This window comes from Teleopsis dalmanni, chromosome 2, assembly GCF_002237135.1.
Source record: "Teleopsis dalmanni isolate 2A chromosome 2, ASM223713v2, whole genome shotgun sequence".
In the NCBI taxonomy this organism is placed as follows: Eukaryota; Metazoa; Arthropoda; class Insecta; order Diptera; family Diopsidae; genus Teleopsis; species Teleopsis dalmanni.
In genome coordinates this window covers 112005365-112030767 of record NC_051847.1, presented here as the reverse complement: position 1 = coordinate 112030767, position 25403 = coordinate 112005365, and the positions used below count along the sequence as shown (strand labels likewise).

The 25403-nt window shown below is 30.0% G+C and overlaps 4 protein-coding genes across 8 annotated transcripts; 2 read left to right on the top strand and 2 right to left on the bottom strand.

The window, feature by feature from the left end:
- Nucleotides 1-298: 298 nt before the first annotated feature.
- LOC119680209 (signal recognition particle subunit SRP72) lies at nt 299-2749 on the top strand. Its single transcript, XM_038092907.1, has 6 exons — nt 299-518; nt 575-948; nt 1004-1663; nt 1728-1889; nt 1955-2475; nt 2537-2749. The coding sequence occupies exons 1-6, from the start codon at nt 407-409 to the stop codon at nt 2664-2666; spliced, it is 1959 nt and encodes a 652-aa protein (XP_037948835.1). The 5' UTR covers nt 299-406; the 3' UTR covers nt 2667-2749.
- A 77-nt stretch (nt 2750-2826) lies between these two features.
- On the bottom strand, nt 2827-4367 carry LOC119683736 (tRNA pseudouridine synthase A). The gene is made up of 4 exons (XM_038097543.1): nt 4239-4367; nt 3713-4181; nt 3391-3661; nt 2827-3335 (listed from the first exon to the last, which is right to left on the bottom strand). Exons 1-4 carry the CDS (start codon nt 4272-4274, stop codon nt 2858-2860), a joined length of 1254 nt encoding a protein of 417 aa, XP_037953471.1. The 5' UTR covers nt 4275-4367; the 3' UTR covers nt 2827-2857.
- Nucleotides 4368-4562: 195 nt separating this feature from the next.
- On the top strand, nt 4563-5939 carry LOC119677559 (probable 39S ribosomal protein L45, mitochondrial). The gene is made up of 2 exons (XM_038088962.1): nt 4563-4736; nt 4789-5939. Exons 1-2 carry the CDS (start codon nt 4692-4694, stop codon nt 5764-5766), a joined length of 1023 nt encoding a protein of 340 aa, XP_037944890.1. The 5' UTR covers nt 4563-4691; the 3' UTR covers nt 5767-5939.
- Nucleotides 5940-5942: 3 nt separating this feature from the next.
- On the bottom strand, nt 5943-21809 carry LOC119677557 (regulator of G-protein signaling loco). Of its 5 annotated transcripts, none has more exons than XM_038088956.1 (5): nt 19390-21809; nt 8097-8879; nt 7081-8037; nt 6672-6915; nt 5943-6597 (listed from the first exon to the last, which is right to left on the bottom strand). In XM_038088956.1, the coding sequence occupies exons 1-5, from the start codon at nt 21559-21561 to the stop codon at nt 6044-6046; spliced, it is 4710 nt and encodes a 1569-aa protein (XP_037944884.1). In that variant the 5' UTR covers nt 21562-21809; the 3' UTR covers nt 5943-6043. The 5 variants fall into 5 exon arrangements, with proteins under 5 accessions (XP_037944884.1, XP_037944885.1, XP_037944886.1 ...); XM_038088957.1 differs by lacking the exon at nt 19390-21809 and adding an exon at nt 10774-11652; XM_038088958.1 differs by lacking the exon at nt 19390-21809 and adding an exon at nt 9842-9937.
- Between the last annotated feature and the right edge of the window lie 3594 nt (nt 21810-25403).

Sequence of the window (25403 nt, the reverse complement as noted above, 5' to 3'; positions counted from 1 at the left end):
AGTATTATTCACAATAGACGTAACAAGAGGTGTTAAAAATATGGTCTTGAAAATTGTCTTACAAATCAAATGCAGATTCATAAGAAAGGAAATTGTTTTTGTAAAATCAAATAATTTTGCACATGGAGCGATGCATAGACATCCTGAAAACCCCTAATACTTTAAAGTAATTGAATGCGTCATACAATACTAACATAACACTATACTCATAATTTTAGTAATAAAAAAATAACTATTTATATACATATATGTAATACCCTGTTTGAGTTAAAAATTTCACTGTTTCTGCTCGACGTTGTTTTGTAAGATGATGTGTCAATATTCACGACTGCCCCGAACATAGATTTTGGAAGTTAAAGGCGTGATTTGTGAATTGTATATAAATTGTTCACATATAAATGCGAAAATGTCTAAGGAAGTAAATTCTAAAGAACTATTGATAAAAAGTGCCTATGCTGAAATAAATAAATTAGGACAAAATGGTGAATTTCAAAAAGCAATTAAAGCTGTTAACCGAAGTGAGTACACATTAAGCAATTGGAGAGGTAATTAATTAAATAGTTATCCTTTATAGTACTGAGCGTTGTGCCAGATGATGAAACAGCGTTACGTTGCAAAGTAATATGTCTTATACAAGTTTCAAAATTCGAAGAAGCGCACAAGTTCATTGAAAAGAATCGACTAAATTCGTTGATGATATTTGAGAAAGCTTACTGTGAGTATCGCCTCAACAATCCTGAACAATCAATAGAAACAATTGATAGCTTCAAAGACGGTCTTTTACCACAAAATCTTAAGGAACTTCGTGCACAGGTTTTATACCGTTTGGAACGTTATGACGAATGTTTGGAATTATACAAAGAAGTCATTAAAAATAGCAATGATGATTTTGATGATGAGCGACGTGCTAATATGACTGCAGTTGTTGCAAATTTAACTGTTGATGTTGTAAGTAAAAAATTATAACTTGATTAAAACATAGAAATTTTATACTTTCATTTAGAGAAAATCATTGCCAGAAATACCTGAAGAAACGTATGAACAGTACTTTAACAGTGCTTGCATATTAGCAAATCAAAAAAAATTTGGTGAATCCGAACGTAAATTACGTGCTAGTGAAAAAATGTGCCGCGAAACATTAGAAGAAGATGGAGAAGATGAAATCAGTGAAGAGCTGTATGCTATACAGGTACAAATCGCATACTGCTTACAAATGCAAGGCAAACAAAAGGAAGCAAGTGCTATATACGCCGATTGTCTACGAAAAAAACCAAAAGATCCTGCTCTTATCGCCGTTGCCAGTAACAATTCTGTTGTAATTAACAAGGACCAAAACGTTTTTGATTCAAAGAAAAAAATACGTTTAGCTTTGGCCGATGCATGTGAGCATAAATTAAATACACGTCAAAAGAGAGCCATTGCTCTTAATAATTGCCTATTGGCTTTATTGACAAGCTCAAGCGATCAAGTGCAACAATTTTGCCAAAAATTATTAGAAAGCTACCCGGACTTAGAATTTCAATCACTGCTAATATGTTGCACACAATTGTGTAAGGAAAAAAGGTACAAGGACGCAATTGAAATTTTGAATAAATTTGCTAAAACTAGTAAAGAGAACGCATTCCAAACGAAATTTGCAATTGTTCAGTTACTTCTATTTCAGGTACTACATATTTTCATTTCTTTTTTTTTATAACTACATAGCTTTATATAAATAATAATTGTAGGGAAATCGAAAGGAAGCTATAGAAGTGCTGCTTTCTTTAGGTGAGGCCAAATATAAACCAGGAATTGTGTCTGCATTAGTTACTCTCTATTTGGGCACCGATAATAAACCTGCAGCATCGGACTTATTAAAATCGACTGTTGATTGGTATAAGACTAATAACGTAAGTAAATAAAATAGCGTTTCTGTACTTAGTTCGCAATAATAATTATAGAGAATAAATATTAGGTTAGTAGTGGTGATTTATCAGATATGTGGCGACAAGCAGCTGAATTTCATCTACGCGGCGGTGCTAGTGAAACAGCGGCTAGATCATTAGAAGAGTTACTTAAAATTAAACCGAATGATATGAAAGTGTTAGCACAGTTAGTTATTGCATATGCTCAATTTAATGCGAAACGAGCCTTAGAAATAAGCAAAAGGTTGCCAAAGTTAGAAACGTTAACTACCGCTTCTGATATTGACGCTTTGGAAGCAGCGAACTGGGTAATGTCAACAAAAGCAGCAAAGAAATCGGCAATTGCTAAAACTGATCAATCTCCATCGACACCTACGGCAGACAAAAAAAAAAGGACTAACCGGAAACGCAAGGGAAAGCTTCCTAAAAATTATAATTCTGAAATACCACCAGACTCTGAACGCTGGCTACCGAAATATGAGCGTACTGGTTTTCGAAAGAAACGCGATCGTCGTGCCAAGGACGTAATTAAAGGTTCGCAGGGTATGTCGAGTGGCGCTTCTGAACAATTGTAAGTAATTTTAAAGAGTATTTTTGATTCAGTTATTCAAATAATTTTTTAAAAATCTTAGCGACATGTCGAACCGTGTAAACGTTGTAAAACACTCTCCAGCTCCACCTACTTATCAAGAGTCTACACCAGGACCAAGGCAGCAGCATCGTAAAGGTGGACACAAGAAAAAGAAAGGAGGTCGTTTTTAAAAAGCACTTTGATTGCATTATTAATCACTTTTTTATTAAAATACATGATTGTTTTAGGAAAACAATATACACAAATATTGAAATCAAAATACGTTTTTTGTTATAAAGTGACATAAGTATTTAATTTTTCATTTAGTTTTTTTTAAAAATATTTATATTAAATTTTTAGAAATTAATATACTTTTGTCATTTCAATTTTCTACCGCCACATCCCGACGAACATCATATGAGTGCCGATGAAGTGTATCTAACCATTCCATCATTGAATGTTCCTTATATTCAGTTTCATATATATTAACGTCTATATATTTTTCAACAAATTCGTTTATCTCAGTCTCATATTTTTTCCAATCAAGAGGTTCGTGTAAGCCATCTTTTCCGTACCGTTCATTATACCGATCATAATGAACTGTATCTAAAACCAAGCCCAACCCTGGTGCCATTGGCAAATCAAGTTTTTCCTGTGTAAAAGCACGATCCAATGTAGAAACAGTAGTGTTACCACGTACAATGGCAATAGCAAGTCCAACCATTTTTCGTATTTGGTGTAGCATGAAACTCTGCCCCTTTACTATTAATTTTATAAACTCACTGCCATGAGGACTAAGAAATGGTTCCAAATATGTAAATGAAATTATATAACGTTTTGCTGAGGGATCATGATAATTTCTAAAAGTAGATAAGTTATATTGTTTTCAAGTAGGATTGTAGGTAAATATGTTACTTTTTGCTTGTGAAATTATGAAAATTTTTAGTTCCTTCATACGTTGTGAGAATTTCTTTCAATTTTTCCAATGTATTTAAATCAATACGATAACTTTTCGAATCATACTGTTTTTGATAATTTGCAAACGATATAGTGGGAAGCATATAACTGTAGGTGCGTGCATTACATTGGTCCTTCGAATTAAAACCTTTGGTAACTCGTTGCACTGTAAAAATTCGAATTTGTTCTGGCAAATCCTCATTGATAGATTTTATATCTAAATTATCCGCTATAAAAGGAATTAATGTATTATATAGTTATGTTAAAATACAAAACGTACGTAACTTTATTGAACAAACTTGTCGAGCAGCTGACACGCCTTTATCAGTGCGGGCCGCACGTTGAAAGCATGCATTTTGAGATTGCTCAAATCCGTCCTCCGTTATCCACTTATGTTTAAGCATTACTTTAAACAATTCTTCCTCAATTGTTGACATGCCAGGATTCCTTTGCATACCAAAATAATTTACGCCCGAATAACCTATCAGTATTGCTGACTTTTTACGTTTTATTCTGTCAGCTGCTTCACATTTATTGCTCGCAATATCAGTTTGCTCTCTGGGGCTATATTCAACCCATTTACGTTTTTTCGCATATTTTTTAAGTGCTTTAATCGTTTTTACTTTTTCAACAGTTTTTTCACGTTCTGTTTCCTTAATTTCATTAAGACATTCAACTTTCTGTAATGCTTCCGACATTTTTTCGGCAAAGCTCTTGTTTCGGATAGACTGTATATATAACTGGCTCTTCTATAAAGCATGCATCATATTAATAAATAACATAAATATATAAAACTAGTGAAAAACCTTTAAAAATGGGAAGCGAATTGAATTGAAAAACATTAAAATTAGTTTATGGATCTTTTTGAAGTCTAAACAATCGCACGTGCCCACAGCAACTTCAATAGAATATCATTGTTTAACTATTAAAGAAAACAAAGCATGCCTAGAGAGGTTGCCATATTCGCAATATTAGTATGTACTCAAATTTTATTTAAATTTGATCCATAATATAATTGCTTAAAATACAACTATTAAATATGTATTTAATTTAATAAAAAAATAAAATTAATAATAATAGAAGAATTGAGTTAGTTGTTATAAACATTATATGAATATTATTTACATAGTTTTATTTTGTATATAAACCATTTTCAAAATTGCAACACTGTGTCAACAATATTAAGTAACATCAATTCATATTTTATTTAACGTGAAATTAATTTTCTAGTTGTATAAAGGCTAATATCATTTCTGGAAATGGAGATTTTAAATTCATTTAAAACACTAAACCGCCTTATACCGGTATGTCCTACATATAAAGTTACAATAAAAAGTTTATAAAAAAATTTTTCAGTATTCACAAACACCTAGAATATGTGCCGGACAATTTCTAATGCAAGTACGTTGCCGTCAGACGAAGCACTGGAATCCAAAATTTAAAAAACAACGAGCACAAAAATTTATACATGTTGATTTACCTAACTATCAAGAAAAAAAGGATGACTTATCACAGGAAGAAATTCGAAGTCGTATGAAGGAACGTGGTGTTCTCCCACCGCGGCCATGGTTAGAACGTCCCTTTCACATAAGCTGTACCGGGGGAATTTTCGAACCTTATATTCCCCCTGAAGGAGATGGCAAAAAATCTTTAATTTCTGCTAGTGGAGCCAAACAAAAGTTTGAGTTTCTCGAAAAAAAATCTAAAAGTATGTTGGCTGTGCGCAAAATCCGATCATATGAAGAAGATTTTGATTCCAATGAATTTGCGACTGAAGCACAGGACGTATATTTAGACGCACATCGACACATGGCTTTAAAGGAAAAACATAAACTTAGGGAATTCGTTACTGAGCGATGTTATCCTGAAATGATGCATAATGTTAAAGATAAAACTATACATTGGAAATTTTTAAAGTCATTAGAACCCCCGCGAGTCGTCCACGCACGTGTCACCGATATAATAACAAAAGAAAATATGTTTGCTCAAATAACAGTGCGTTTTCATTCGCAGCAAATGTTAGCTATTTATGATCGTTTTGGACGTCTTATTCATGGAAGTGAGATTATTGCTAAGGATGTTTTAGAATATATTGTGTTTGAAAAACATATTTCTAATGAATATGGAAAATGGCGTTTGCATGACAAAATAATACCGGATTGGCTACCAGCACAACAAGTTCCTTTAGCCACTTATCAGATAATAGAAAAATTCGAAGATCACCAACTGAAAATTGCAGATTCTAAACCTAATGAAGACAGAGAACAGCTAGAACTTGAAAAACCAACCGATGGCGCAATCAAAGTAGAAAGATCTATAGGAAGTACCTCTTGATTGTTTTTGTTTTATTTGTTTGCTGCATGGAAAATTAAATCCGTGTGAAAAACAAATATAAAATTTATGTATGTAAATCATGTTATTTATATATATATATAAAGTAAAAAATAACAGTAAAATTGTTTTGTTTTTATAGCTATAATATCTACTACATAATAAATAATTTTTCGTTTTGTAGAATAATCATGTTTTATAATTTATACATTACACACATGATATATACATATGTATATATATATTCATAATGTAGTTTAATAATGATATGCATGCATAATTAAACGAAGCTGCTGCTGGTTTCTTCTATATAACAACGTTCATTAGATATTTGTGTTTTGCGACTGTGGTCTGTCAATGGTATTTTAGTGGATAGAGACAGCGATGAGGATGATGTGTGTGTGCCAATTACAGAAGATACACCCCAATTTGATGGCTTTGTAGGTAATACTTTTGGTTTAGGTGGTAGAGGTGGCGGGCTTTTCCCACCTAATACAATATCAGCTTCTACTGGTATACTTAATTCATCTGGTTGAATTTGCTGTAAGCTTTGTAAGTCAGAATTTTTCGTAGAATTAGATGTCGATTTTTTATTAGTAATGGAAAATCTTGGTGCTGGTTGAGGAAGTTCTTTTAATGACGATAGGGACTCATGTAGTGTAATCTGCTTACTTATTGGACTTAAATTTGCACGTACTTTCCGGAGATTAGAAGCAGCCTCATTCATATTTTCTTTATTTTTTAAAAAATCAGGTAGTTCAAAATTAATTTCAGTACCCCTTTGGTCCTCCAATCGGGCAAGCTGAGCACGTTTTAACCCTTCTAGCAGTTCATCTATAAATAGAAAATTTGTATATAAATTAAAATTCTGTCATATTGATACCGATATAGTAAATTATTACAATTACCTTGATTTTCAACCATTCGTTCAGTTACTTGCACTTTAACGCCAGCTTTTAATTTCGCAATTATTGGTTTCTTGATCTCTATAGTTGGAGATGTTCCATCAGTTAAGCATGTAGATTTAAAACTTGTAATATTTTCTTCGGAGTTTTGATTACAAAATAACTTGTTTTTTAGATTCAAACCTTGATTGTTTTTCTCCCGTGCACGGTTAAATAAAGACGAGGATTCAGACACATAATCATCTGACTAAAATATATAAAAATATATTGAAATGTTGTAGAACGACACAATATCTTTGTTTATGTTATGAAAAAACCAAAAACATATTTTCTTTAACACATTTTCTTTATTCTGATCTTTACAAAATCAGAATAAATACTAGTTCTTGAAATTCTACAATTTTATACTTACTTTTAAAGAGCACACATCATTAGGTGGTATTGACAACCGCTTGTTGGATGCATGTGCTTCAACTTTACCTTGCAATAGCTCACTAAATACTTTGTTAGTTATTTCGTCTAACGTACTTTGACCTGTATTTTCACAGTATATATTAGATTTTTCTTCACTGATGAAAGATAATTGCTCCACTTTAATAGGAAATGGTGCACTTTTTAATAAGCATTGCTTTGAATATTTTGATGTATTTGGTTTGTCTATTTGAATTATCTGTAAACGTTGACCATCAACAATAGTGACAGGCAATGATAAATCAACCATCTCATGTGTATCACGAAATACAACATGCACGTTATCTATTGAATAATTATATTTAAGTAGGATAGGACGAACAACCTCTTGCAATTGTTTCTTTGGTTTACTTTTAACTGATATAACTTTGGGATCAGGAAGATCTAATTTAAATGCTACACGTTGCTCTATAAATACTTCTTTACCCGCAATCACTGTTGCAGAATTTTGCAAGTCAATTGATTTTGCACTTCCATTAATGACAACGTCATAAAATTTATATATCAATCCACGCTTTTCCAATAAACGCTCAACTAACTGCTTTACTGTGTCTTCGGGACGAATTTGGACTATTGTAGTAGCACCATCACTGAGTATTACTCGGCAGAGCGAACACGTAATGGATTCCGTACTGTGGCTATCTACTTGATTAACGATATGTACTGACGGTAAGGCATCAAAAGAAGAAAGCGAAGAGCGAGAGCTGTGAATATCACTTGTAGAATTAGATTGGAATACGGATGGTATTTTAAGCGAATTAGCAGCTATCTGTGGTACTTTGCAAGTAGTTGCCTTATTCTCTGCTTCACGATCACGAGATTTACTACGCATTTTACGATGCCAAGGAAGTAAACTTTTGCGACGCCTGTCTTCTGCATTACTTACTGATTTTTTTAGCTTAAATTAAAATAATTATTTAGGACAAGTTTTGTAACAAATTACAAATTTAATTTTACCTTTGATAAGCTATTTTGATGAAAATGAGTTTGTAGAAGTTCATCAAAATCTTCCATCCCGTACGGTAACGGTTGTTTTTTTTGCTCTGCCTCTAAACAACTTTTATAAAGATCGGAACGTATGAACCTTTGATAACTGTCAAATTTCATTAAATTAAAAATTTGTTTTTGTGCCGGTATGAAAATGTCAATTTCGGCACACTTTAATTTTTCTTCAGATAAATTTCGAGCATGCGAGTCAACATTTACAGGTTCAATTGCTCCATCCCCTAAATGTTTATTAAAAATACTTAATGCTTGAACACTGCGTTCAGTTTTATTTTCCAACTGTCGATATCTTTCACACGCAGTCCAGAAATAAATATTCTCCGCTGAAAATTCTTTTTTCAAAAACTCGGCGAAAGTGTGTAAACCAAAGGGATCTTCTAGCATGCGTTCAAAAGAATTACCCCAAGCAGCTGCCCCCGACGTTACTAATTCTTCCATTATTTCTTTTTTTGCCTGCGATAATTTTGGATTGGATATCACAATTTTATTAGTTGTCAACTGTGCATTTTGATTGTCATTTACAGGAATACGATGTTGGAGCTGTTTTTGATAAAATTCTTTATTACTATCTGTCACAGATCTAATAGAAACATCGTTGTCTGAAGCTGTCATGGATGCAGTGCGACGAACTAATGGGCTTTGATTTTTCAGATGTTTATCCGTACGTGGCGTACGAAACGATGAATGGCTCCAAGCACATCTAAGTGGCGAAGCACCGACGTCCAAATCACAATTCTGCAAATAACAGAAAAATTATTTACAACATTTATGATCATATCATATATGAAATATGTCTTCTAATTTAAACTTTGTATTTTATACAAACGATTTGTGACTGAAAAAAAAACTGTTCATAGATTGAATAATGGTAATTTTGGGTAATTTTAAGTAGAATGTAGTAGTTATTTTTGAAAGCTCAATATAAAATCAATTATTTTAAACTTTTTCTGGCAATAATATTTTTGCGTTTTTTGGCGTTAATTTTACGACACATCGTATATATGTATGTATACATATGCATAAAATTAATATATCAATACATTGGTTTAAATTCATTATCATTTTAACTGCATGATTAATATGTAAAAAATGTCAGTGCTTATACTAAGTATCAGCTACATGGTCTTATGACACTTGAAAGAAAAATAAATGTTGACATACACAATAATTGTAAATGAAGTTCATATTTCATCAACAAAAAAGATTGGCGTGGCAATCAAATAAGGTTAATACAATATAACATATTAAACTAATTGGATCGTATGAGTGCGGTTAGAATTTAATCAAAAAAAAAATAATAAAAAAAAGTAAAATTTATGGCTAATTGACTATTCAAAAAATTAATGAATATGGAACTGGGCAGGGCTGACAACAGTAATACGCTGACCATTGCATTTTAAGTAACTTTAACTAACCGTCAAGCAAAGTCCGGTCATTAATGCAATTAAGTAAAACTAAAATTATATTAAAACATTCAAAGAATGAATTTAGTCGTTGTTTTATGCTTTGTGGGTTTTGTTGTTATTTTCTTTAATTAGTAAAAGTTAACATATATACTTTTTTCATATTTATTAGTTTCCGCTTATCTATATCTATATATTTAATACATATTTCATCAAAACTTTTCGTCTACGCTAAAATAATTTTTGTATGTGTCTGTATTATAATTAACACAAATAGAAATTTAACTTTTATACATCATAACCGAACAACCGAACACAACGGACATCACACGTCATACCACAACTTCAGAGCATTCAGCACTAAAATCGGTTTAAGTGCTAAGTCGGATTGTGAATAAAAGTTTGCTAAGGTTGCACACATATTAGATATGTTCAATAAATATACGAATATATTATACGAATAAAAAATACAAATGTGCATCTGAACTTTAAACTCAAAATATATTACAAATTAAGAAAGCAAATATTAAAAATATTTAAAAATTTGTTTAACGATGACTAGAAAACCACAATCAATTTAACAAACTCTCTGAACACCATAATAAATGGGCATATATTCAATTTAAAAATTGTGAAAGAGTGCTTGAGAGAGTACACTTACAAATAATTTAAATTGACTGCGGAAAATGAATGAATGGGGCCTCGCCATGCTCTGAAATAAATTGTAAGAAAATTGTTAATAATATAACGATATAAATGCTGAACTAATATTTTACTCTTTGGATCTTTTATACTCAATCGAGTCTCGATAACAAAGTACAACTTCGTATGAGCTAGAAAAAACACATAAAAACACAAAGTACGAAGTAATTTTAAAGTCTCTTTTTTATCACTCGGGAGCTTTGTAGTTGAAAGAGCGGTTGAGAATGAAAGTTTTTTGAGTGTAATGTCAACCTTCAATTTATTGTCTCTTAGCAAAAATAGTATATATTATTTTTGTTTTAATAAAAAGCGCATAAATTAGTGCTGCATACGATCAATTAATAAGTAAATACATACATACATATGTATGAATATATTAAAGAAATATATTGTAACATACATTTCATGTAAAAAACGGAACGTTTAATTAAAAACACTATATACAATATTAATTAAAAATTTGAAAACATTTTAAAATGGTTTCTTGTGTTATCACAAAACAAAACAAACAATTAATGACTCACATTAATTCTTTTCGACAGCGCATTTGCAATCGAATCAGGTAATATTGACGAGTAAATAGTCGCTGAATTGTTATTCTTCTTGCTGTTGTTGTTGGTGTTGTTGTTGTTGTTGTTGTTGTTTGTGTTTGAAACTGTGACTTTTCTTCTCCGATTTTTATGCGGTTTCTCATTTTTAAAATCGTTTTTATTATGATTGACAATTTTTGTTGTTGACGATAATTTAGGTTTCGTTAAAATTATATTTTTTAAGGGATTGAAATTGTCGTTACTGAAGCGAGGAATTTTTGTTATATACGCATTTCCTACGCGACATGGGGTTCTCAAGCATTTTCTAGGGGACTCAAAATCCGAGTGTTCTTCCACAAATTCATAAATGTTTCGATCAAGGAATGACTTGCATGAATAATCCGCATGACTGAAAACTTCATGAGTTGTTTTCATTGGGGAAATATTGTCTTTTGACTGTTTTGCAATATGTACATCCCCCGTTGTACGCAATTTTGGTAAATCTGTTGTACACATCTGTCGATGTGTAATTTTCTGCTGCCCATTTTTCATTGAATTATTTAAATTCGCATTTACAGATGACAATTGAGAGCTTGCAAATAATTTGTTTGTCTCTAATTTTTGATGACATACGCTTTGTACACGTTTTATTTGTTTCACTTCAAAACTATTGTCAAAACTATTGTTGATGCATGAGTTGAAATCGTAAATATATTCTTTAAAATTCTTAATTACATTATCAATTGACTTTGATTCTTGTGAGGGCTGTAAGTTCTTTATTGTTTTAACATAATTTATTTGTGGTTTCGTTACAAATGTCTTTTCGTTTTTTACTGCGTTTGCTTGTATGTCTAACATTATTAATGTTTGATATTATTTTATTAGTATTAATTTTATTGAATTCATTCCAACATTGAAACTAATGTTGAGTTGCAATGGCTCAGGAAAAACTAAAACGAAAAGTATCCTTTACTTTATTTATAAGGAACATCACTTCCACTAAGTGAATAGATTCTTTTAATTATTACTTATCAAATATCAAAATTTTTGCACCCCATTCAACAAACCTATTTACCTATAGATATGCAAATGTTTTTGAATGTTTTTCTTTATAAAGGATAAGTATTTGCTCCCTGAATATGGTTCACTCGAAAATTACTCGAAAAAAAGCTATAATGCAAATTAAAACCAGTTTTAAACCCTTTGAACCGCTTTTCCAGATGTTCATTTTTAAAGTTTTCATAATGAAATTTACATTTCCATTTCCATTTCCATTTTTAAAATGATCAAAAGTTTTTAATAGAAACTTTCAAGACAATTATGAATATTATTTGTATTACACATTTGTACATGCATACATAAGTAAAGCTTTAGATATCAGTATTTCATTCGTTTTATTTATTCATTCATTATATACTCTGAATTATTTATCAATCTGAATAATTAGTCGAAATTATGTATTTCACACACAATATATGAAAATATTTAATTGTCACTGAATTTTAATTGAAATGGTTATTTCGCTACGTTGTTGTTATATTTGATTCAAATTATTCCTATATTTCGCGCTCAAACAATTTGAATTTATTTAAAATGTTAGTTATATCATTTACTTATTTTATACTGAACTACAAAATATTTGACTATCATCGAACAGAATTATTTAGCAACTGTGGAGTGAGCGCACGGCAATTGTCAGTGCAAGTTTGAGCCGCTGAAGTCGTGTGCCCAACCTAGTGTGACCCGAGCGTGGTGGTTTGCACTTGTTGCTCTTAGTTTTCTTAACATAACATATGCTTATTTCTTTTGTATTAATATATTGAAGTTACAATTTTACCTAACCAACCACCAACCACCAACCATCAACCAACTGCTTCAGGTGCATTCAAATATCTATCTTGTCTGTATTTGTCTTTATTATACTGTATATGCTACGCTGTGTATGCTGTATATGCTAACATGCGTGTCATGACAAAATTGAATTCTCTCCAATTCACCAATTGTTGCTAAAAACGTAATGTTCTTTTAATACAATAATAAGCTTATTGCTCTATTGTAATTAATTTTAAATTAATTCATTTAATCCATATAAAGATGAGATTCTGTATGTATGCGTTACATATTTGACTTGAAAGCGATCGAATTTGATGAAATTTTAATAGAATTTTATTGAATGAGAGAGAAAGGTTTTGACCCAACCACCTGTCGGGATCCCCGAGTTAACGACAAATAATAATTTTACAGGTAATTGTTTTTTTTACAGGATTTAAGTTGTTGTTTATCATTTTAAAATAATATTAAACTAAAAAAAACACTTTTTTTTTAATTACAAACAGAAATTTAAATCATTTATTTATGTATACAGAAATTTCAATTCAATTCGAATTTTTGAACAGAATTCAAAAATTGGACTATAATAAAAATAAGAATCGCATTTCAATATCCAGTACAGTATCGGCTCGGTAATACGGACAGTGGATATTCCGAACACAAAAGTCAATTGTATTGTTGACTCTATAATCGGGACAAACAGTTGATTTTTTTCTATATGTATCACTTTTATATTGTTATTATTGATGTAACATCTGTAAAATAACATATTATTCATATGTTGTGCTTAAAAAAGCATCCAAGTGCCGCCATTAGGCGCCAGATCAAAAAGTTTTTATCTCAGGGGAACTTTTACAAAAAGATGCAATGGAAATTTATGGAGAAAAATTATTTAATAATCAAAGAAATACTGAAAATACTTTAGCAGTACACAACACATTATCAAAAAAACTTAAATTATATTAATTTTTTACTCTTTAAATTGGTTTCGGAAATCTGGACAAAATCATAATTTGGACATACGCCTCTGCAACAATTGTCAGGATTATCGAGTCACTACAAGATTATGAAGTTTTTATTCGAAAGATTTTCTAGATTTTCGATTTTATAAATTGTTTTAACACTAATCATTTTATTTCTATGTGGTATAATACAAAATAGTTTGAAAATAATGTATAAAATTTTATAACAATAAGTAAATTCCAAATTAATAACTTCGAAAGTTAGGGATTTCAAAATCAATGTAACGGTAATTTTTGTTTCATTTATCAAAGTATTTTCTTGGCATTAATATCTGACATAATAAGCATATCTCGTATGTATAAGTATACAAATTCATCTTATATGACATGTTTTTTCTAACATTGAGGTAAAAAATCTACGTGATCGAAAATCTCTCTAGTCTCCTCAACGTCCAAGGTAAGTCTAGCGCCGTCACTAGCGATGTCCGGATCATGAACATGTCAAAAAAAATTGTCTCAATAATTCGAAAATTATTTTAAACAAACTACACATATATAAACATTTTTATGAAATATAAAATGTAGGAATTAAGCCGTTAAAATTGCTAACTAGCATTCTTTGTATGATCTAACTATTTGCATGAAAGATATGTCTAATTTGATAATAATATTTATTTCATAACATGTACTTGTATGAAGTATTTCGTATTAAACATTAATATATATTTTCATGGTTATATAATATATTGATGGTACTTTATAGTAACATTTGTTAAAATTAAAAAAAAAGAACTAACAACAATCCGTACAGTTTGCTAATGTGGAAAAGCGGATAAACATACCTACACTGCAAAGGTTTGTTATAGTATATTAACTGGAATAGATTGTGCCTTTACCCTGAGTCCGTTACTGACTTTGTGTAGAACTAATTTAGAACTAATTAACTGTATTTGAGAAATATTGTTTTGATACTGTGTTTGAATTACAATAAAATTTTAATAAGACTTAAGGTACTATATATGTATGTAGGCTTTCTGTAAGAATGAAAAACACCTGTCTTAGGAGTTTTGTATTTCCAATACACATTTGCAATATGTTTTTAACAAGCACATTGAAAGTCACATGTGCAATGGACATCACTTGAACACAAGGCGTTGTTTAGTGAAGATACGATTTATTCTTGGGAATGTTAATGTTAATGTTCTCGTCGCTTCTGAACGTTAGTTTTTGCTTCTTTTATTGAGAATTTTTTTTTAAGAACCTAATAATAATAAAAGGATCAAAACTATCATAACAGAGGGGAATGCGTGTATTATGTACTTAATAATACTTTATTAAGTATTCAGTATATACTATATGGCATGCGTACCTATATAGTAATTTAGCATTCGTGCATTCTTCAATGTGTGGACACAGACGTATAGCTTCTTTAGCGGCACTAGAAATGAGTGAAAATTTTCTTGGCTGGTAAGATATTTACAGAAAAATACATAAACGGTAGATAATTATAAGATGAAAAAATGACATGATGAGTTTCGTAAAAAACTATAATACAAACAGCGTGACAATTTAAAGTTTAAATTGTATGGACTAAAATCTCCATATGACGTAGAAACGGCCAATCATGCCTTTTATGTAAATTGAAGGTAACACCTAAGGCAGATTCTGGAGTTAACACTATAAAATATATAAATTTTTCCTTAATTTAGCTTCCAGAAGATCTATAAGGAAAATGTACTGTTTTGAATTAATACTTGACGTGAAATGGACACGTTTAATTTAAATGTAAATACAATAATATTCAATAAAGGTATTTCGAAAAACATTATGCCTTAAGAATTGATTTGAAGATATATTATAAAGATACATGTATAACTTTCTATAGACCAAAAAGAGGTTCATTTGACGGCCGTAAGTCATACATATACCTATTGATTCCTAGCGATACCATATAGAATTAGACTTCTATGTAGTAGATGATCTTACTAGTAGGCGTTTTTTTTTGTGAATTTAAAGAATATTTGAAGCTTAATACCTTATACAGTGACACCCATCATTTCTATCATCTTATTAAATATGGGTGGTGACATATTAGAAATAAATTTAATATATACATCATTATTACTGAATATATGTTTCTGAATATGAATATATAAGCCGTGTTTCAGCACGGATCTGGATATTTTTTGCGAAAACGATCGAATCACATGTGAAAGTAATTTTTATTTTGATTTGTGTAAATAATTTTGGCCCTAAGAGCATTATTGAAAAAAAATGTTAAATATAAAAAATTAAAAACTTAAAAAAAAATATTAAAAATAATAAAAAAAAATATATATGGAAAAAATATATTTATGGAAACTATTAATAATTTTTCCGATGAAGATTTCGAAAAAAAAAATTTCGAGCAAATTTTAGACTTCAACGATATACTACCAATTATTTAACAGGTATGTGCACATTGAAAATACAATAGCTTTATTTTACAATTATTTTGTGTGGAGAGTAACTGAAAGAGTTAGTGCTTGACTCATATCAATTGGACACCGGCCGAAGCACTTGTTAATATGGCAAAAGTGGAAGCCACAAAAATGTCTGTTCGTAATTGGTTGCATAGACAACACAGATATTAAAATAAGTACTCCACACCACAGCAATAAGGCCTATTTCAATAGGAAGCATTGTTAGTGCTTTATCTTGCAGGCAGTTTGCAATGCAAATGATGAAGTTTTATTATAGATAGCCAAGTTTTAAGTAGACAAATTAAACTGTATAATACAGCATCACTTTCAAACATATTCCCCAGCAGTTATTTTTTTTTAAGAGATTCTGCATATCCAAATTTAAATTGGTTGATTAGTCCATTCAAAGATAATGGTTCTTTGCCCTCTGCCCAAAGAGAATTTAATGTAATGCATTCGCAGGTAACGATTGTCTTAGAAGACGGTTTTAAAAATAAAAATAAAGCGTAACTTTTTCCGCCAAACTCCATGTTTTCACTTATTGTTTTGTTTTTATTTCTTACTGCACCGTATCATATGTTAAAATCATCTTCCCAACGACATTTTGCATAAAATACTTTCCATTTTTATTTGCTACACATATTCCACATTGAACCAGAATGTGAACCAGTTCAATTGCTGGTTCACCACATTGTTATTGTTTTGCATATGCATTGAGCGGATCATTCTTTGCTGAAACACAACTATTAATGCTTTGGCCACGCATCATTTATATGGCGTTTACACTGCCTGCAAATGAGTCATTTCAAATCAGTCATTTGAAAGTGTTTACATTCGTTATTATTCATTTGTTCTCATTTCAAACATCTGATTTGTCAACATGCCTGTTGAGATAATTTTCAGCCTGTGCCAAATAAATGTTGGATGAAGGTAAAATATATCTTCGAACCTTGCAATATAAACTGAAAACTTATTTTTAGCTTCGATTGAGTAGTTTTTGGGAATTAGAGATTTTCAAAAAGAAAATCGAAAGCATCGTTTTCAAGGAAATGCAAATATTTATTTACCTTTTTTGTGATTATATCGAAAACAGCTTTATCAAACTGTCAAAATGCCATAAAAAACTTTTATTTATGCTATGTTCAATGTATTCATTTACATTTGAAACTCATTTGAAACTTGTTGGAACTCATTTATACAAAATGAGATTCGTTACGCGGGTGTGGATCTCATGTGTGCATATGAGATTTTGTATGCAGAAATCAGTCATTTACTTCTCATTTGTGATATTTTGACTCAAATCAGTAATTTGAAGCCAAAAATTAGCTTTCGATTAAAACAATAATCGAAACAATATTAAATTGTTAAATATTAAATATGAAAAGGATATAATTCTAAATATTCAATATTAATATACAACAACACTATTATGTCAAATCAAAATTTAATTTATTTCATTTTAGTTGTTTGGAAAATCAAAACAAACTAAAGCCTTTTTAAAGTAACAAGAGCTAAATATGTTATATAATGTTAGGTAAATGCAAATCCGACACAGATTCCACGTAGGCTGGCCATGGGTTCGTTGAATGTCTCTGTGATATTCTACGTACTGAAGGTATTTACACAACGAGTTAAGAAATTACTTATTCTGGCGTTTTCAAATCAGACAATTTATATATAAATGTCTAACAATATATAAAATAAGATCAGATTAGCTTAAATAAATTTTAACTAACAAAAATTTTGAAATTCTACCTCCCACGCTTACTTAATGAACAGTGACTTTCTGGCGTTTTTCTCTCTCTGTTCATGGCAGCAGGCTTAAAAACAATTCTCTCAATGATAAGCCATATCTCCGTTTCTTGTGAAAGGTTTTCGTGGCTAGATGTCACAATATATAAAGCTCCACTCACCTTCTTTACTGTGTTCGTTTCCTATATTCACATTTCATTTTTAATTGAAATCTAATACAAATACGATATATTATGCTTTTGATTACTATATAGACAAACCACTAGATAGAAATTTTAAACAATATATCATATTCCGAAAATTTCCTCGCAATTATTTGCAGGAATCATAAGCAAAAAATATAATTATAATAATATATTGCAATAATGAATTAGTATTACTTTGATGAATAATTGTTTTTACTTATTATTTATTGCAATTATATAATTATTACGTTCTTATGAACCTGTTACGCTCTTCAATTTTTAGAGACATAAAATTGTGAGAATAGATTTTCAAGAATATTAAAAAAGGCATAAACGAATTGAATGTTTCAATAATGGCTGAGACGGTCAGTGAATTTAACAGAACAGCAGTAAAAAAATGTTATTCAATGTAATGTTGAGCCTTTTCCAAATTTGTGCATCTAGACACTTTTACTCTTTGATAGTTAGGGGCTTCTGCAGAGTCCCACCTATCTCACTGACTAATTTGTGTATTCCTCATAATCTTCGTGATTATTCAATGACTGATCTAAGATCTGCGTGCCGCCCTGTGCGGTTAGTGATTACTCTGCGATTAGATAGAGCTAAGTAGAGCAGCCTGTCGGTTTTCGCATATAGCTTCAGGGCTTTGTCCCTTATATATATTTTTTGACTGGATCTATTCTAAGCTCTCTTAGCATGTCATTCGTGGGGATGTACCACGGTACTTTGAAGAGTCTTTGGAGAGCCTGACTTTGAGCAACTTGTAGCTTCTGGAGAGTAGTGTCGGCAGCTTTGCTATACCCGACACACCCATAAAAAAGTACTGGTCTAATTATATAGCTATAGATCAGCTTTCTGTTCTTCGCGCTAAGGTTATTGTGATTGAAAAGTGGTTGTAAACATTGCAGTGTTTTTGCGCAACTACTTCTTTTAACCTTTATGTGCTTGAACCGTTTATCAACGTGTTAGTGAGATAAATTTTGACAAAAACAAAGCTGTTTTTTGAACCTTCAAAATCGTTGTGGATTTTGAGGTTGAAATTGAATATACAAAAGTTGCCAGTAGTTCTACTTATGACATCTCAGTTAATTATAATTTATTCATATATATTTTTGCACCTAAATTCAATCAATAATTGATAAAATGTAGTCAAAATAATATTTAAATAAACTGATACAAATACCCATTACTTAGTTAAGATGATAAAATGAGAATTAAAATGATGATAGAAATTTATAAAGCAAATTATAAATTAATTATAACATCTAAGGCGAAGGACCTAGCAGTCCAGTCCCTTATTCTCAGTTAACTTTAAAAATAATTTTAATGTTAACTCACAAATAAATAAATATAACATCTAATATCCAATGCACATTAATTCAAGGTAAAACTTAGCAATAGCATTTTAGAGTTACTTACCTCGCCTAAATTTGGTTCACTGTTTGTAGCTCCGAGAAAATCTCGATTTTGAATTCTTAATGTTGTCTCCAGATTTTGTAAACTATTCCATTTACATAAATAGTTTTCACAGATTTCACTCGATGTTACTAAAGTGTTCGAATAGTCATTTATTTCTAAATTTAAACTGCTCTTATCCGATTTGGAATTACGTTTTGTATTCGAGACAAACACTTGGGGGCTTAATTTATACGATAATGAAGTGTTAGTTTGCAACGAACTCTGTACATTGGTTATATCAGCATTCTTTTGAAAAACATTTGTAGATTCATTTATAGGTTTTTTATGTACTGATATGTGTTCAACACACGATGGATGAAGGAATATGGTATCATTAACTGGTGGTGTAGCTAATGAATTTAAAGATATATTATTAAGGGAGGTATGTGGAAACAAATCTTCCTTGTTTTGTGTTCGTTCCACCATTGATAGTACATCGTCACAAGATCGTGTTATTTGTAAGTTACTTAAAGAAGTATTCATTAAATTGAAGTTGGAAGATAACTCAGGAAGCATTTGTTGGGCAACATCAGTTACAGGATCAGGCATTGCGCGTACTGTTAAACGTTTATCGACAATAACATCAAAATTATTAAAAATACCACTAGGCCGTGCAGCAGTATTGCACATTCGAAATTCCACTCTTTTCGGAAAATCAACTACTAGAATTCGATCAGATATACTCTTGACATCATTATAAAATCCGATACCTGAATCAGAGTTGGAAGTAGTTGTAGACACTTCGCTTATATTACTAGGTTGTGGAGAGTGTGAGGCTCCAGCATAATTCATATTAGGTACAGGAATATCATGCTGTTTATATGTAGCGGCCGGTAGTATGCGCATTGTATACATGCTACGTATTAAATTAACAACATATTCAGAATTATTTGGAAATTCTAAACATAAATTCGAGATTGGATCTTCAGTACATTGTATATGAAATTGATCTGCATACAGTTTGTGATATTGATGGCTACATAATTTAGTATCTATGACAAAAACATGACAACTGTTTGAAATGCTTATATTTTTCGTTTTTGGACTAACAGCGGCTGAAAAATCTCTGCTTTCTGTATCATCATTATCTTCTTCGTCAGCTTGGGATGTATGTATAGAACTGGTGACAAGACCAAAAAATCGATTTTCACTTTCAGACGATGAGCTCACATAATTCAAGCGTTCAGATGCATAACTAGCTAAAACAGTACCGTTTGAAGATTGCAGTCGCAGACAATCAGGTAGTATAGTCATTAGAACAGTACTAGGTTGACGTTTTTCTTGACGCAATTTTCGTATACATGATCTAACAGTTTGAAGTTTTGAATTATTAGATATCTGTTTTGGCATTTCTATAGTTCCCAAGTAACCGACTATTACGCGATATTCTAAAGCTGCATGTGGTATACGTACCATAGCACTTACATTTGCTACGTCCGAAGAAATTTGTTGCGCTCCATCTATTTTGATTTCGGAAGCTTTTTTTTCAGTTTTGCTTGTACTATTCAGCTGCAGTGTTAGAGGCAAATCTTCTATAAGTGGCCGTAAAGTTTGAAGTTCTGAACGCCTTTTTGAAGAATTCCTTAAATGTGGCCTCTCAGATTGCAAATGATGCTTCACAGTTTGCTTATTTGGAGAATTCCGTAATCTATGCACTTTATTTCTGTGATATAAAAATCGCGGTTTACCATTTATTCCCGATATCCCAGATTGTCCCGACGTTGAAGATAAGGTGCTATTGAATTGTTTTCGTTGCAATAAAAATGCATTTTCTTCGTCCGAACTATCAGAAAAATAATTTTCTGCTATTTGCATACGTATGCTTCCAAAAGAATTACCAATTAATTGTACCACAGTTTCATGGGGCAATTTAGATACACCGAGTCCATTAACAGAAATTAAGAAATCACCTGCACGTAAACCAGCTTGGTCTGCTGGAGAATGTTGTACTATGCATGATAGTCGACAAGGTTGTTGTCCAGATATGGTAAACCCAAAACCATTATAGCCACGACGAACTTCTACAGTACGAGTACCGTAATTTGGCCGTTTTTTTCTTCTTCGTTGGTGCGCAATACCACCTTCACTTAAAGAGTTTGATACTATTGACGTTGAGTGATGATGGTGATGCATTTTTGCCTATGCATTTATATTTGTATATTTTCAATTAATTTATTTATTTTATTTGGACATAATCAATTTTGAACTAATCACTTTTTACATTCATTAAAAAGCTATTTTCAATATTAGCATCTGCATTTTTATTTTTATTGTTTTACACAAATGATCGAGCAATTCCGTAAGTATGCTTAATTTTACTTCATATTATGCATTTTGTGCACTTTTCCAGATGCATACATACTTTACACGTACACAAATTCACCAACGCGCAAGCGCAACTGACCTTCATTATTAACCAAAGAAACATAACAATAAAAGTATTAAGAAGTAAAAGAAGGCATTGGTAAACTAGCAGGGTTGCATGTGCGATGTTGATTTTCGATTCGATTTTTGATTAAATACCTCAGTTGGTCGGTAAGTATTGTAGGAACACAAGTCAAAGCGAAATGAAAATTTCGTTCTACTTAACGGCTCAATTAAGGCCCAGTTAGACGGTAGGTAACGTAAGAAATTAATTCAAAGCGAAATGCACAACCAATCAAAGTACACCGTTTTTGTTTATGATCACCTGACCTGTTTCATTTTATATTCATTTTCATTTTGATTTATACAAGTACACAAAACTGCTCACATTTTTGAGTAGTTCGCTGTGCTCGAGTTAAACACTTAATAAGAGATATACGGAATAAAGACAAATTACTGCGGATTGACATTTCTTACTTGCAAAAATGAGCAAAATTTACGGCAATAAATATTCGAAAATAGTCTTTGGTTACGGGCTTTTCGCACGTTTTGGTTTTGGTTTTGGCTGAGCGAAAGCAGTTTAAAAGTATATGTAGTACATGATATTCTCAACTGTACGCAATTTAAATTGATATCATAGATCCATTTTGAACAAGTTCATATTGATACTTATCATTCAAAAATATAAGATTATTTTTCATATTATTTTTTTACAATATGTTGATGTTTTTTTTTTAACTTCACTTTTTATTTTTTACCAATTTATTTTTAGTCTATTAAAAATCTAATTTCATAAAAGTGATGTAAACAATTATTTCGGGTTATTTCATATATTATGTTACTCACATGTTATTAAATTAAGGTCAAATAATTGTCACGCGTTATTTTGTAATAAAAAAAAAAAACTAAAAAGTACTGTATACTTTTATATGTTTATATAAACATTTTAAAAACTGAGAAATTAAAATGAAACCAAATAAATAAAAATTAAAAAAATGAAATGAAAATAAAAATAATGAACAATATATATTTCTATAAAATATATAGAAAATTAAAACTTTTTTTAAGACTAATATCATCAAACAGTCTGTGAAATAATTAAACAATTTTATTGTTTATAAAAAGCGGTGGCATTTATTATTTAACAATATACAATGTACATTTAATACTCTTTTGTAATTCTGTTGTGAGTTTTTCAGTTTTTCAGTTTTTCAGTTTTTGTTATAACAAATAATACAATTATAAATGATTTAAATACATTTTTTTATACTGATATTGGAGCCTTAAATATATATAGTTTTGCATTTTAAATGGAATGTAAATAGTTTAAAATTTTTAATTGAATATCGAGAATATGAATTTTAATTAAGTTTGTTTACAGTAATTAAAAATAATTATATTGTACACTAAGTAATTAATTTAATTTAATTATTTAAAAATGTAATATTGTTCAAGTATAAACATTGTAGTATTTGTTTCATATTTAAAACAGTCAATACTAATACTTTTAAAAATTAATCGTTTTATATTATATTTTTGGAAATAAGTTTGATGAATAATTTAATTACTAAATAATATCACGCTAATCATCTTCAATGTTTAAATAATAAATATAAAGGTCTAGGCATCTTAAGTTTAGTTTCAGGTTTGCTATTTTACGATATGGATTCTTTAATAACCGCTGAATGAGTTGAAATATGTTAGTGAAAAATTTACTGCAAAAACTGTAACAATTTTTCGCATCAAAGTTTTTGAAGCGATTAGGTTTATTTTTCGCTTGTGGGGGATATGTCAACAACAATAATTCAGTGTTTAATTTGGAAGTGTGGGCCCATGCTTTTTTGAAAATGACGAAGTCAGTCACATAAATCCCATTTCTTTTTCTTTTTTGATGGAGAATTGAAGGAATGGGTATGGAAAATATGTAGTTTCAATGGGACATTGTCACAACTCACACAATAAATTCTTTTTTTTCTTCTATTTATCTGCTCTGGATTTTATTTGTGTGTTTCGCAAAGAATTGTGCCTCTGCAGTCAGTCCTTAAACTCATAGCAAGTAGGCTATTGTCATACAACAGTGAGCCATTATTTCAGCTCAAGTGTGCTCCGGGCACAAAGCCTCCGCTCCCATCGAGTTTACTGTATCAAAAGAATACAGTATTGTAAGAAGTCTCGTAAAAATGTATTTTAACTACATTTGGTTTATTTTTGACACCAAAAAAAAAAACCCTGTATTTTAATAAATTTTTATTTCAATATAATTTATTTGTGGCATAGCAAACCTGTAAGCTAAAATTTAAGTGTATATAAACAGCAATAATAAATACTTGTATTAGCTTATTATTTTATTACATATTATTATTATTATTATTTATGTATTTCGATACATTAATACAAAATATATAAAATTTACTTGAGGTAGATATGCTTATATGGGTCAGCATATCAAATACTTCTTTATTGTATACTGATGTGCTAGTTAAGTGTAATGCTAATTTCTTATTAAGTTCATCATAAAAAAATCAACGCGCTTACAAAAAAAAAACAACAATATATTAAAAAAAAGTTTTAACTTTTTTATGTGTCTTCACATAGAGTTATTGACAAAAGTTCTTAAAATCGTTATATTAATATCACAACTAATTTGTGCTGTAATAGTATATAAACATTGAACTTAACACCTTTGCAGATTCAAGAGAATTCTTAAGAACTGAAGATTAAATAAATTGAATAAAGAACTAATTGCATTTACTTATCAAATAGTGTCCTACAGCCTGCTATCTGATTTGAGAGCTAAGTATAATATTCAAAAATTTAGAAAACTATTGAACAAACTAATGATTTTAATAAGTGATTCAACATTTATTTTCATGTATACAATTATTTAAATAAAAATATATATCACGTCACATCTAACAATAGCAATTAAATATTATTATACACTAAATATAATATATGTATATGCAAAAAGATTTGGTACTAATATGTTTGATAAATGAAAGCGGTATAATAGACATACCATAAGTATCGCATTTTATTAATAGTCGTATATGTAATATATTCGTAATGTATACTCAAATTGTTTACTTTTTAAGATAGTTTAACTTAAAATTTATTGTTATTATTATTTTGATATATAAATACCACATTATTAAATGGCCAATACTATTTCCATGACGTTTTTATATAATAGATTATTATTATTAATTACTATATTTTTAAAAATACATACACTTTTATATTTAAGCATTTAATCGAATATTAAGTAAATAGGAATCGATATCATGTCTTAATTTTTGAATTCAGTAGTATTTAGGTATTATTTAATAGATAAAATATGAAAATTAATTTGTGACTTATTAACTGAAAGTAAATTTTAATATTATTGTATATGTATTACATATAATATATTTATATATATAAAAATGAGCAGAGATTTACGTTTTATTGTAAACGTAAATGTATAAATATATATGTTTTGAATAAGATATATCTATGATAAAGTCTTCATAATATTTTTAATTAAGCATATTAATTGAAAATTAATTATTTAAACTTGTATATTTTAAACTTAAAATGAGTCTAGTTTCAATATACTTTTGATATAATTA